The 15,070-nt window shown below is 42.3% G+C and overlaps 1 protein-coding gene across 6 annotated transcripts in view; it reads left to right on the forward strand.

Annotated features, from left to right (window-relative positions):
• The window catches only part of rhobtb4 (Rho related BTB domain containing 4), a 44,721-nt gene extending 30,773 nt beyond the window's left edge, over positions 1 to 13,948 (forward strand). For all 6 annotated transcript variants that reach the window (XM_050050459.1, XM_050050460.1, XM_050050462.1 and 3 more), the window contains 7 exons: positions 373 to 1,192; positions 1,321 to 1,540; positions 2,564 to 2,682; positions 6,801 to 6,951; positions 7,215 to 7,303; positions 7,454 to 7,559; positions 8,229 to 13,948. In XM_050050459.1, coding sequence (XP_049906416.1) covers positions 373 to 1,192; positions 1,321 to 1,540; positions 2,564 to 2,682; positions 6,801 to 6,951; positions 7,215 to 7,303; positions 7,454 to 7,559; positions 8,229 to 8,407 — 1,684 coding nt within the window. In that variant the 3' untranslated portion in view covers positions 8,408 to 13,948. The remainder of the gene's footprint in view (positions 1 to 372; positions 1,193 to 1,320; positions 1,541 to 2,563; positions 2,683 to 6,800; positions 6,952 to 7,214; positions 7,304 to 7,453; positions 7,560 to 8,228) is intronic.
• Positions 13,949 to 15,070: the final 1,122 nt, after the last annotated feature.

The following is a 15,070-nucleotide window of genomic DNA, read 5'->3' on the forward strand; positions in this document are numbered from 1 at the left end:
AGATAGAGGGTTGCATGTGGAGTTGCTCCAGTTAATCAATAACAAGTAATAGCAGTGTGACAGTAACAGAATCACTGTAAACAAGATGTTGACAATGGCTTTACCTATGATTGATTGGTGTTGTAAAGAAGAACCTGTAAGGTGTTGAGAGTCACTTTTTGGCTGCTATACGTTTCATTCATTAACTGTTATCCCAATTGATCAATCATATATGAAGAATAGAGAAATGTCGTCAAAGTGAGAACTGAATTGACAACATCAAGGTCTTCCTTTTCTAGAGTGTTGAGATACTCAACTTCCTACTTCCTTTTTATTTCAGTCTTTATCCGCACACTGTCATCTTTAACATCATCATCTCTTCCTGTCCCGCAGACCCATCAAACCCACCGATATCCTTCCCCCAGAGAGAGGCCATGAAGTGGCAAAGGAACTTGGGATCCCCTACTACGAGACCAGCATTGTAGCCCAGTTTGGAGTCAAAGATGTTTTTGACAATGCCATCCGAGCTGCCCTCATCTCCCGTCGTCACCTGCAGTTCTGGAAGTCCCACCTGAAAAAGGTCCAAAGGCCCCTTCTCCAGGCGCCCTTCCTACCTCCTCGCCCACCTCGCCCCATAGTGGGCATCCCAGACCCCCCTCCAGCAGACGGCGAGGGCCCTGATTCCCTTTTCTGCCAGCCACTGTGTGCAGATGTCCTTTTCCTCCTGCAGGGCGGTGCCACTCGCGTCTTTGCACACAAAGTCTATCTGGCTACTTCCTGCTCCAAGTTCTACGACCTCTTCACCCTTGATATTGGTGGATCGTGTGTCGGGCCACGGGGGGAGGAACAGGAGAGCAAGGAAAATTTGGAGAGCGCGGAGGAAGATGAGCAGAGCAGGAGAGGAGCCAAGGAGCAAGCTGGGCGCACTAAGAGCCTGGACATTGATAAAGACGGGGTTGATGGAGGAGTGCGGGGTCTGAATCGACCCCAGCTGCTCCAGCAGGGCTCTTTGAGGACTTCCCAGAGTGATAATGCGCTCCCCTCTCGAGCCCACTACTCCCTGGGAGCACTGGGGACTGGGCGAGCACTTTCAGGATGGGGACGGGGTTTCCTGAGTGTGTGTCTGGAGCATGTTGATGATCCCGTGACTGGACGACCGCGACTCATGACTGTGGTTGCCATGGATGCACTTATACAGGAAGAACCATTCAAGGTGATACACTTAAAAGCAAAAAGATTATTAAAAAAATATGCATCATTACCGCAGGCTACAAGAGCTCTTTGGTGCTTTCATAGTTGTTCCTAAATTGTTAATTTAATTTCTGAATTTTCCGGTTTTAGGCGGTGCTTCAGTACCTGTACACAGGGAGTCTGGATGAGGGCAGAGGGGATCTGATGCAGGTTGCCACCATCGCAGAGCTGCTGGAGGTGTTTGACCTGCGGATGATGGTGGCCAATGTTCTCAACAGAGAGAGCTTCATGAACCAGGAGATCACCAAGGCCTTTCACGTCCGCAGAGCCAACCGCATCAAGGAGTGTCTCAATAAGGGGACCTTTGCTGGTAAACCACAGTGCCAACCATTTAGCGCCTTAATACTTTCAATAGCGTTGGTGTCATTTGTAGATGTTTTCCATGTTTGCATCAGTGGGTGATTGTCTGTAGGTGTGTGCATGTGTGTGTGGGCGTATGTGAGAGTGTGAGTAGCGGAGGTTTGTGAAAAGCTGATGAGGAGAATGTGCGAGAAAGATTTCGATAATTTTCCAGCATTCTCTTTCAGTCTCTGGAAATGTACACAAGTGTACATTTTGATCACATATTTTTCCATTGAGTATCCACTATATAATATGCATTTTGTATGTTGTGGTTTAACTGTTTTCTGAAGTGACTTTTAAAGTCATCAAATGATCTGATGACTGTCATTTTGGTCTGCTCGGTTGTCCTGTTTTTTGCCCTCGTGTGCTTCCTGTGTCTTGTGTTTGTGTGGTGTTGTCTGTCCCCCTAAGCTGTTATGTATGCATGTTGTTGTCACAAGATTTGCAGCCAGCGCCAGACATCTGCTGTCTCTAAACAAAGCCTGTCTCACATTCACTTCCTTCTATACTTTCTCCGTTGTCATCATGATCATAACAAAAAGAATCCTACTTAAAAATGCTTATAAGAGATTATATTGATAAATTAGGATCGGAACAATTGTATAAACAGATCTGCTTTATCCCAGTTATTATAAAAGGACTGAATTAAAGATAGATGAAACCCTTAAGCCCATTACAACATTTAACACTAACATAGTTGCTGTGTTCCCCATTGACACTTTGATTCCACACAGGATTTACTCCATGACCTACTACCCTGCGTCTGCTCTCCTTCCCTTACTCTGTGTCAGAACTTTGTTCTGTCCTTCTGTCAATTTATCTCTCTGTCTGTCTACCTGTGTCTATGTCTCTGTGTGTGTCTGTCTGGCCTTCTGCCTACCTGTGTGTGTGTGTGTGTGTGGACGTCTGCCTTGTCTGTCTTTCCCCCTCTGTAGCTTGGGCTTCTGTGGCACTCCACGAGATGAATGCTCTTTTCCCACCCCGGTTTTAGATGTGGTGTTCCGACTGGACGATGGCTGCCTCCCGGCCCATAAGCCTCTGCTCATCTCCAGCTGCAACTGGATGGCCGCCATGTTCCGTGGCTCCTTCATGGAAAGCTACATTGAGGAGGTGAGTTGAGATATACGGGGAAGAGCTTAAGGATGGAGTTACCTTTAAGGTTTGAGCAGGGATTAAGTTTCTATGTCCTGAATTCTTGGATGTGAACTCAGGTCAGCCTTTAGGGACGATCTAATCATGCACCTGTACTCAACAACAGCAGTAACATCCGATAAAAGAGGAGAGTAGGCAAAGGTGAATAAGGTTTATTACTCTGGAGATGTGTTGCCTTCATGGCATTGTACAAACAGCACATGTTGTCTTTGTTCTCACTGTGTGCTTCCAGAATGTTAAAGTTTACAGAGCAGGATGCCTGAGGCCTGTTATCAGATTGACCTACAAACCGTTGTTTCACCTGCAGTGGTTGAAGCTCTGTAGTTATCAGACCCCTGGAGGCCTTGCACACATAATGACCACATATAGTATCTACCTACATGAAAATGCACACACACACACAGGCTTTATTCACACAAAATGTACATTCAAACACACACACACACACACACACACACACACACTTAATTCACACAGCCTGTGACAGCAGAATTAGGATGTTTCACTAACCTATCTTAGTACTCAAAGTAGGCCCAGAATAGTTCCTCTTTCAAGGTCAGCATCTTCTAAGTGACGTGTCTGGTTACTTCGGGTGTGCTCTCACCTGAGGTTCAGCTTCTGGTCCCTTGGTGCTCCTCCAGGGCCAGCGCCTGTGCACCGGACCTGACCTAATCAGAGAGGAAGTTCATGTCTCCGTCTGTCTTTAAGTCGCTGCTCCCCGGACTGTGTTGCAGAACCAGATCCCCTGGGGTATGATTACTTTCAAGGTCGGCGGGGTTAGGTTACGTAGATTCAGGCCCTCAGAAGGGTTGGAAGTAATCAGAGAGAGACTGACAAGGAATACATATGTTGTGTATTCAGTTTAGGTGTGAAGCTTCAAGTTTTAGAAGGCAGGCTAGAAGAAAACCACTTTTGGTTTTTGTGCGTCCACGTGGATGGCCTGGATTTTATTCCAGAACGCACCATGTGAGTGGGTGTGGAAAAAAGCCATCGCAGCTACGTGTGGACGGTGGTGAAAGCAGGACATCAGCATCACTGAGGGGGCACAGTGTTTGCTGCTGGTGGGCTGCCGGTGTCTATGGTTACTCTAAACGGTTCATGTTAGTGACTATTGTTGCATTGTTTATGGCATGAAGCTGGCACACCATAGAAGGCAGGTGCCCCGGAGACAAAGACTCAAAGACCGATGGCACAATGAAGCTGTCAGCACTTGTGTTTATGAGCAAGAGTGTATTTACATTTGCATATAAATGTATCTGCATTGTTACACTGGTGAAAAGCTTTGCAGTGCTAATGAGCCAATGTGATTTTATATGTCAATGGAAGCTGCAGCTTGTCTGCTGGCTCCGAAAGTCACTTCTTCCCTGATGCTAATGCACAGATTTCTTTTTTTTCAAAATTTCCACGCCATTGGCTGACTACATCTCATGTTCACTTTGAGGCACGCATCTTCAAGGATAATTGCTAGTTTGAGAAGCAGTGTCAGTAGCAGTGAGCAGAAATGCTTACTAAAACACCCGTCTTTTATAGACACAAGCTTTTAGAGCATGACACAACAACTCTGACACAGCAGATGGTCTAATTCTGTTCAGTTACTCGAAAGGAGAATCAATTCTGGAGAAAGTATTTGGAGATACTGATGCTGCAGATTTACATAGAAAAAGAAGCAGTGAAAATCATTAATACCAAGATGAATCTTTTACTTATTTACTCGGTTTTTGAATGTCTTTTTTTACTTGGTTTTGACCAAATCACTGTGACGACGAATGGTGATTGATTTGAGTTGCACAGATATGTAAAATTTTTAGTTTAGGTCTACATGTAAAAGCCCAACTTGGGACAAGAATTGAAAGTTAGCCATAGCTATAAACTCTCTGTGCAACTCTCAGTCCCATACTTTGTATTGGAACTATGTTAAATTGCATCGTCCCTATTAACTCAACAACATGAACAATCAACAAAGGGCTAAATTGGTTATGTATCAGACTTTAACATCATATTGTATTATAATGATTCTCTTAGTTTGGAAAGGTTAGTTTATAAATACAGTATAGGAAAATTTATAGAACCTGTAGCGGTGATAATAATAATAATGGTGAGAGCAGCATGTGATCAGCCAGCGCTGCTCTATTTCTATGCTCATGTCACACTTCCCTCTCAGTATTTTTAGGCTCGCAGATTTCAGTATTCATGCTGTTGTGTGATAACATGACTATTTTGGGTTTGTGCATAGCAGCACTGAGTTAGGTGTTTAAAACGGATTTATTGTAATTATCTTTATTATTTGCAGAACTATTAGACCTTTTATACAATGAGTATGATTATGAAAGACTCCATGGATCATCAGTCATAGTCAAAGACGTTTTATCCATGGTGTGGTAGTCAAAAACCATGAGTCAGAATGCATGTATTGAGGTTTGCGGTCTGCACAGGCCGTTATGTGAACTTACCGCAGAGTGTCACGGTACACTCCTGGATTATGTTCGAGGTGTGTGGTTTTGTGTTCACCATGTGAGTGTGCATCCCAGTGGAGTGTTACAAGTTGAGAAGCCTGCTAAGCTTCTGTCTCACTCGAGAAAAAAGGGGGGACGGAAAAGTCAACAGGAATTCTTACTTACAGAAAAATAACTTTTTTCAATGTAAAAGAAGAATGACGTCAAGTTCCTTACACTTTCCCATGAACTTGCGCAATCTATGGTAGCAGCTATGTGACTCACTGCCTTTTCCTCACAGTAATTTGAGTTCTATTAAGTCTTTTACATTTATTAAATATTAAAATTTCAGTTCCCTTAAGTGATTTTTAAGCCCTTTAAGGACTCATATCTCATTTACAACCTGTAGCCATTGCAGCTCTTTTCTTGTTAATCATTCGATCTGATCATTGTTTAGCACTCTGAGGCTAAGCTTTGCTTCACAAATAACATAAACTTGCACTAAACTATTAATTGAGCTCTTGGACAGCAGACTGAAGGGCCAAAAGAACACTTGTCAATGCAGCTGATGGCTCTTATCCATAAATGTCCTGTCACTGCGATTGTGTCCACTCATTAATGCTTCCCGGCCCCAGCTGGGGCTTCGAGCTCTAGAGACCACCCTTGTCTTAATGTTGTGGCTTTTTAGTCGTAACGAGAGGTCGCGCCATGCTGACATTCTCCTAATTGGCTATGGTGGTGGTGGTTGAAGAGTGTCTCAGTGGGGACACTCAGAGAGCTCCTGGAGTGGTCAGGTCATCACTGTCATCTGAAGTTACCTTCCTTCCGTCCTTACTGGGCTTCGACTGCGTTACCTGCCGCTGAATAGCTGTTTGCTGTTTGTCTAATTATCAGTAATTAGGGCCGTATAAAGGTCCTGCTCATTTGTTTGCATTAATGTATATAACTACATTAAGTGGAATACTGGGCTACACTGAAAAGCAGTATGACCAGTGCCTTCACTAGCTAAGGTCTAATTAGTGGTATGGCGACATCTAGAGGTCATTGCAGGTGATTTTTTTTTCTTCTGTTACTTGGCACTAAAATATTGCCTTCATAGCTCATATGCTTCTTTACCCAAAATGTTATACATGTTTAACTGTCTAGAGTGGCCCAGTCACCACTAATAATCACCTGAACATATATGTATTATCTTCATGTATTCTTTTATTTCATTATAAGAGTGTAATGTGCATAATGTGATGAACTGTCCAAGGAGAGCATTGATAGCATGTCTGAGTGTCTCATTTGTGAAAAGGGTCTGATAGCAGGGTTGCCTGTGTGTGCTTTGCAGTTTTTAACATTAGTCATATTGCTCACATCACTAGCCCCCAGACAGCACTTTCATCTGAGCCTAGATCAAAGAGAATGTAACCAGAACAGCATGTCCTCTGCCCTTTACCTCCAAATACCCACTGCACTGCTTTTATTGATATAACTGTCTTATTTCGACCCCATTTCTAGCCATTGCACTTGATATAGCATGTATGAGTCTATTGTATCTAATTTTCATGAAAAAAAATGCCTCTATTTTCTCTTCAGTGACATTCAGCCCTTTGTTTCTCATGTTTTTTTTTGTTTCTTCTTGATGTCATCATTTTCCAGGTATCCATTCCTAACACCAGTACAGCCTGTATGCGTGGGGTGTTGGAGTTCCTGTACTGCGGTCTGCTGACTCCCTGTCCTGGTCTGGAGCCCATGGAGCTAATTGTTCTCGCCAACCGCCTATGCTTGCCACGCCTTGTAGCCCTCACAGGTAAAGACTCTCTCTGCAGCGTTAGAGATATTGCAAAGAGAACTACCTTCTTTATTGACTTGAATGTCTTGTTCTGTATATTTCTGTAGCAACATATGGTTTTGATAGAGCTTTATCTGTGCACAAAACAGCCTTTTATCAATGACGAGAGTTCAGTGCAGACTGCCAGACAGACTAAGAGTTTACAACTGGGTGATAAAGATGTCAGTGGTGCATGCAAACAGTAATATTGACATGATTATGTCTGCTTTGTGCATCTTCAGAACAGCATGCTGTGGATGAGCTTCTCCAGGTGGCGGTGAAAGGAGGCGACATTGATGGACAAGTGTTGGCTTACCTCGAGCTTGCACAGGTCTGTCCTGGCAAAACCGTCCCTTAATTTATTTATCTATAATTTATTAATATTAATTCGAAGTTGTATTTTTTAAAAAGAAGATGAATACTTTCTTTTACTCTTTCACAGCTGTAATAACCCATTTCTTCTCTGTTTTTACTTTTGCAGTTCCACAATGCCAAGCAGCTATCAGCTTGGTGTCTCCATCACATCTGCACTAATTATAACAGCATCTGCCGCAAGTTTCCCAAAGACATGAAGGCCATGTCTCCAGGTAAAGACACCTTGCCTTTCTTGGTCCTAATAATCTGCCTCTCCCAAACCTCTTTCACACATGCAGCTTTCCTCTCAGTAAAACTCCTACAAAGGTTGCTGTGCAGTGCTAGTTTGAACAAAAACACATTTTTTTGGGGTTAAGCACACTTCTGTGGAATTATAGCATGCGGTGACTTGTTCATAGCAAGCACTCGGTTGTGAGTGGGAGAGCTGGATTTTTCTTTTTTATTTGTCTGGAAAAACACTGATGCAAGGAAGCAGGAAGTGGGAGAAACACATGAGACCCTCTGGGCTTATTTTATTTAAAAAAAGAAGAAGAAAAAACAATTGTGTCTTGCATCAGATACATTATAGGCAACATTCATGTTTAATGAAGGTGTGAATACATTTTACACATATTACATAAATAGTAGAATGCCTAGTGTAATACCTCACTTCATTCACTTGTCCTCAGACCTTCATTGCTGTTGGTTGTTTCCTCGTGTCACCTTTTATATGACGTTATTATTTCACAGTTCCCTCACTGTGCAACAATTATTGTCTTTGTTGATTTCACTCTTTTACCCTGTCAGCGCACATTTGAAGTGACACCTAAAATCTTTCAACTCTTTTAAGTGTTTCATTTTTTTTTAATTCTCCTCTTCCGTTCATATCTTTGTCTCTGTAGAAAACCAGAGGCATTTTGAGAAGCAGCGCTGGCCTCCTGTGTGGTTCCTGAAGGAGGAAGACCGCTATCTGCGATCTCAGAAGGAGCGTGAGCGCGAGGAGGAGATCTTGCGCAAGCAACACACCAAACGGGGCTGGTGTTTCTGGAGACACCCGTCCTCCTCTCCGCACATCTCCTAAAGGGTTTCCTCCACTGACTTCTTCGTCCTGACCTGGGTCGTCCCACACAGGATAACTAACCCCCCCTGTAACACATATAGAGGAGGTCTTCCTTGAACCCTCTATCAGTGGAGAAATGACTCTCAGTGCTACTATGCCTGAATGTCAGCATGTTTGGGGGAATGTATGTGCCTCTTTATAATTGTGGGTGACTTCATGAGTGCATTTTGGTATGCTTGTGTGACAAGTGTGGACTTAACCGAAGGGTATGTGCGTGGATGTGTGAGCGTATGTTTGCAGTTGGTTGGCATGATTAAGTGATGCTTCCGAGTTGAGTGCTTCCCAGACGCCCTGATCTATGAGGGCCTGCAGCGTTGCAGCGTGGCCCCGTGTCCCCTCCACATGAGCTCTGTCCCTCCACCAGCACTCACAGCGTCCCAGCCTTTGAGTGATTGGACTGGGAGCAAGGGCTCTCTATCTCTCTCAGTCTCCTTCCTTCACATTGACCTTAATGACTATTACGCATTGACCACTGCAGCTCCCGTCGGGGAGCTTACCTCTGCCTTCACTTCTGCGCAGACTGTTAGCTTGCAAAAGATCCACACCTCTAAAACCAGCACTGGATTCCCAGGAACTGACACTCAACAATGTAATTATTGTTATTTTGATATTATTTGACCTTTTTATATATTTTTTTGCGCCTTCCAGGACACTCTTATGTATCAGGCGCACACAACTCCCAAGAAGTGTTGAGAATTTTGATTGCTATTGCAACGATGGGACTGTTAATCTAGAGTGCAAGTTTCGGTGTAAGGGCAACCTTCAAACTGTTAGCCAGTTGGGATGTTTCCTCAGGAGGCATGATCAAAACTATTAGCCTCCAGTCTATGTGGTCCTTGGCGTCTGTCATCCACCCCTGCACCTCCCACTCCGTCCTCCTGTTCACCACCCGTGCAACAAAGAGAAAAGAGAAAAAAAAGCGCAAAACACGAGCTCTCCTTGATGAGGTGGATTCACCAATCTACACTTCAGAGACATTCAAAGTGACCACTATAGCAATGATGGGGGTAAAGAGGGCTAGCCTTACTTGATACCTCTGCCATTGAGAAACGATGGATGCAGTATTAAAAAACAAATGCGCTTGTAACGTCCATGACCACTGGGTTGCATTGAAGCACCTCAGCCAGCCTGCCTTTACACCCCTACACCACTATGGGGCAGCACTGCTCAGGGCCCCGGCACTAACCTTCACACAAACTAACAGGAGTTTTTGTGCCTGTGATTGCTTCACCCTAGTTTCAGTTATTAAGATCAGTATAATTTTATTCCTTGAAGAGTGTTAGGAGAAAGCTAAAGCACAGTGTTATTAGTGCATTTAAAGACAGGACTGTACCTGACTATAGATGAGCACCTAATTCTGAATACCAAAGCTGTGATTCTTTCTTCCTCACTTTCTTCATGTCCGCGTCCCTGCTTCCTTTACCGGAAAGAGGGGATGGAGGAGAAAAGAGAAAGTGGCTTGTGGGAGAAGGCGGTGGTATGATATGATATTTGAATCCCTCCGCGTGGTGGTGTTTTCTGTGGTGTCAGGAGAACAGTGTCACTGCTGGACATTGCCTTCCATTCCTCTTGCTGGAATTGAAAATGGTGCTTGAGACACAGTAAGACAGTGTCCACATGAACACACAGACACACATTGTGATTTTTATGTTCACAGTTTAAGCGTCTGTCTAGTTGTTTAGTGTTTACCTGCAGTGAAAGTGCAGAATATTAATGATGGTATTCAAATTTGACACTTTTTTTTTTTCAGTGTTAATTTCCCATATGCTAACAGTCTGTAAGAGGTCGTAGTAGGTCACTGATTTTAGAATGTGTAGATTTATGATTTTACATACAGTGGTCACAACTTTGTAATGTCTTTAACTGCTTTTGAATTCAAGAAACAGTGTGATCCGTTTTGCTTCCTCGTTAACCAGGAAAATAGTATTACTTTAGATTGAATTTGCAATCGTGAGTGTCGTCTCAAAGGATTTGATGTATAACTCCGTACGAGAGCAAATCGGATTTTCTTGTCAAGGGTGCTAATTTCTTTGGACTTTAGCGTCGAATGTGAAAACGAGACTTTGTGGTGAGGAGTTTCTATTAGCACGTCGTTCTATTTGTGGGTTTGCGCCCCTTAGCTTTACCCAGGCAACTGTGGGAGATAGATGGATTGTGTGAGACATGTGGTGCGCTATAGGAGGCGTGTTAAAGTCATTGTCAGCTACCGAAAATAGAAGTCAGATAGGATCTCATGAGACCCGAGTGAGAATTGAGCTGATTTCTCGCTGAAAAGAGTAGAAGTGGAATAAAAGTGAACAAGTCTCAGTCAGCATTACATGCAACCTACATCTTTTGGAATTACTACACAGATGTTTCATCCCAGTGCAGGGCTTTGGGAATTTAAAAAAGAGACCTAAAGAGGGGAAAGTTGGGGACAGTTTTTGATTAACTTCCATGGCCTCCTTTTAGTTCCCCATAGAAGGGATGGCTGTTGGATTTGTCTTATTGATGGTTGGTTTGACCCATTAAGCCTCGTCTCTTGGTCCGTGTGCCTTATAGTTGGACAAAGCTAAAAACTAGTTTGGGATTTTAGCAAACCTGCAGACAGATTCTGCAGTGCTTGACATGACAAGTACAGCAGACAATGGCCGTGACAATGTTAGATGTATAAAATAGATTCAAGTGTTGCTTTATGCACTCTCACCCGTTATCCTTTAGGGGATATTTGAGCCAACTAGAGCCATGCCTGTGGAGAATCTTTAGGCCTGCTGCTTGTTTTTATGCAAACAGCCTTAATTAAAACCCTTGGTAGAGTGTAGCACAGTAGATTGGTCTAATCATATGGCCTTTGATTAGTATATTTTCTAGATTGTTTTTGGACTGACACCGTGGTTGGAAATCTCCGCTAACCAGGTGATTGAGAGGTAGAGCTTAAAATGACGAACAGGTTGAGTCCTGTACTGTAACTTCAAAACCACTGACTTTGAGAAAGCAAAGCTTTTTAATGAGCACTGGCTGGCCTGTGTGCTGGGAGAGTGCAGCCACTTTTGAAATGTGGTTAATTTGCATGGTGGCCTAACTTTGTCAGTATAATGACACTTGGTGTTGGAATGCACTTTCTTCTTATTTTTTTTTAATTTTTTTTGGTTTTGTTTTCTATGACTATACCTTTCTGTGCTTAGCATGAATTGCTCCTTATGTAAGATTGTTTCTAAAATCTGATGATTGTAGCACGATATTTCCACTTAAGTCTTTTAAAAAAAAATTCCCACAACTTGCTCAGTGAGGAGCTGAATAACACGACTTGTCCAGCTTCTTGTTTTTTAAGGTCTAGTCGGCACTGAACTCCACAGTAGCTCTCTTCTCGCTGTATGGCTTTATGCACAAGTCAAGTTTTACTAAATAAACTCAGCACAGCTCAAGGTAGCATCACTAATTTTACAATTTTAATTAATATGCCGGGACATCCTGTAGACATTTGCTCGGAGGACTAATGCAGATGATCACTTGCTGCCGTGCAGCTGTCCCTTTTGTGCTGTTACTGTAGTTACCACAATCAATCAAGCTTCTTCTTGTGATTTTTAAGACATTAGGCACAGGCCATTAAAACTGAAAATCATATAAAGATGCATTTTAACTGAAATCAAGTATTGCAATGCACATATTTTAAGAATGTCCTAAATTGGCTTAAAGCCAAGTGTAATGTTCGGGTTTAGCCTGTATGTAATGACAGAGCATGATGCATGTTTCTGGGGTTAGACATAGGCTTCTGTATATACAGCAGTGTTTCTTAACCTTGGGGTCGCGATCCTATCTGGGATCACTTGGTATGCATATGGGGTGGTGGGAAGTTTCTAAAACTGAAATAATAATATTTAATAAATTAAATTATGTAGGTTTGAAATATATGTCATAATCACTATAATATTTATTTGGATATATGAACTGCCAGACTTGAGTCTACTCTAAGTTCAGTGAACTGAGAATTGTGGGGGAAAAGAAATGAAATCATGGGCCAGTAAAGGTTGAGAAACCCTGATATACAGAGAGGTAGAGATGGAGATGCAAATTATTAAACATTGTAAGCTTTATTCAACCCCCGATATTTGCTCCACGCTGACCCCTACAGGCCAAAGTCACATTTTGATGTCGGATGTACAGTAGGGTTGTCTTATCCACCTGGATTGTCTTGCTCTATCGTATCACTTCCTTTTTTACTGTCACCTTCTCCTCATTTACTTTACATGGAGCACTCTTCCCTCTTAGCAGGCCTGACCTTCCTTTTTTAAACGTGAGGCCTAGCGACCGAGAGTCTTTGGCGTCTCCTTTTCTGTGCCTTCAGTGAAATCTCACTCTTTTGGCTCTGTACAGGCTGGCGGCACTGCACCTGCGGCCTCGTGGGCTCAAAACAACGTTGACTAAGCCAAGAAATACACACATGTGAGCGCAGAAATAAAAGTAGGCAGCTTTCTTTCAATGTACAGTATCTTAGCGTCATAGTGATAACTTCAAATGACAACAACGATATGTTCAAGTTCAGCATGTAAAATATCATCTATGCTAAAGCTTGTCGAATTATGGAATGACCAAGAAACCCAGCAAACCAGCAGTGATAAAATAATGTTTTCGCACTCTTTCAGGTGCCTGCACTTTCTATTATGTAGCCTGATACAGCTGTTTTGATAAGTCTGCTACGTCTTTATATTTACCACTTTTTCTTGATCGAAATTGAAATATCTTGTTACTTTTCCACTTTCTTGTGATCTCTTTCTCTTTAAGCCAAATTCAGTAGTAAAACCTATTGCTTCCACTCTTTAGCTGCAATGTACTGTGTCACAGTCATGCATAAAGTCAGTGTACTCTAAGTTGGGGAACAGCATCTGTGGACTACTGGTTGGATTAAAGGCAGAAAATAGCTGTGACAACTATATATATTATGCTTTAATGATGATAGTTGTTTTTCCAAAGTACAGTACAGTGTTGTAAATTTGAGTCCCAGCTGGATTTGACCTCTCACCTTATAACTGCTCATCACACTGTATTTACTAAGCTGGTGTATACATATTGTATGCACAGAGAGGCCCAAGACAGGGACAGTGTTTATATAGACAGACATGGTGTTATTAACCCCTGGTCTATACTGTAACTTTTAAGTGGATCGTATATACTGTACTGTATAGTATTGTTATGCACTTTTGTTTTTTTCATCGACTCATGTGAGTTTTATTAACATTTACTGCTCATGTTAGCGTGTGTATTACAAAAGAAAGGCAAACGAGAGAGAGCACACCACACTCACAAACTATTAAGGGCTTTCAAGAAAATAAACAACAATCAGAATGTTTTGCTGCTGTTGCAAAAAATGTTTTGAAACTAAAAAATTTGTAATATTTTTGAACCACTGTGATTTGTACAAAATTAAAAAAAAAAAAAATGTAGAAAAAAAGTTGTTTTTTTTCCTTTTTTGCCATTTCAGTATTTTGATGTTTGACATGGATTTTATTAAAACTGTTAATCTTTTGAACTTGTCTCACGTGTTTATTAATGTGTGTTTTTCTATGTGATTAATTAACTTTTCCGATATCTGGATATGTTCTTTGTTCCGCTTAATTTTACTCAGTTTCAAGATGGTCATCATTTGAAGAAAGTATATAACACCACTAATAGTTCTGCAGGAAAACAAAATTGAATATGATGTGAAAAAGGGCGGCATGGTGGTGCTGTGTAGTACTGTCCTGTTCCAGGATCAAACCCGCCTCCAGGTTTGGGCCCTTCTGTGTGGACGTGCATGTTCACCTCTTGTCTGAGTTTCCTCCGGCTTCCTCCCACAGTGCAAAGACGTGCAGGTTGGGTTAATTGTAGACTTTAAATTGCCTGTAGGTGTGAATGTGAGCGTGAATGGTTGCATGTGGGCCCTGTTGTAGCAGGGTGTTCCCTTCCTCTCGCCCCCTGTCAGCTGTAATTGGCTCCAGCACCCCCGCAACCCTGAATAGGATAAGTGGTTACAGCTAATGCATGAATGGAAGATTTGAAAAATTATCTATATTCCGTATCAATATTCTCTTTTGTAAACTGACAGAATTGACAGCGTACATTCATTTGTCCACTGAATGATCCACTATATTGTAAAAGTCAACACAGAGTCTCAAATAATGAAAAGGATAATAAAAAAACACAGTGGATTCTTTTCTTTGTGTTTTTCTTTTGTCTTTCTCAGCCCTTTGTCTCACACAGTGCATTTAAAATTCACACACACTGCAAGTTTGAGGCAGCTGTGCCACCTAGTGGCAAAAGCTGTGGAATTTGAATGAAAACCTTATTGTCTCACACACACTCAAACAATCTCTTTTTTGTGATTATAAGAACAAAACATGTATCACACAGAACTGAAAACAGGCACTGCAACCCTGGGTCCAGCCGTGCAGGTCTTCTGGAAGGCTCTCAACGCCTAGTGGGAGATTCTTTGAATGATTCAAGAGACTCAGAGTGAGGTTGGGGCCCGAGGACATGCCAGGGATCATAGATGTTTACTGCTGCAGGGCCATGACTGAGGTGCTGTCAGGAGGCCCCTGCGTTAACTCATGTTACGCAATGCACTGAAATACACATGTGCATCATTATCCTTTATTGGTCTTTATTGAA

Source organism: Epinephelus moara, chromosome 8 (assembly GCF_006386435.1).
Source record: "Epinephelus moara isolate mb chromosome 8, YSFRI_EMoa_1.0, whole genome shotgun sequence".
Taxonomy (NCBI): Eukaryota; Metazoa; Chordata; class Actinopteri; order Perciformes; family Serranidae; genus Epinephelus; species Epinephelus moara.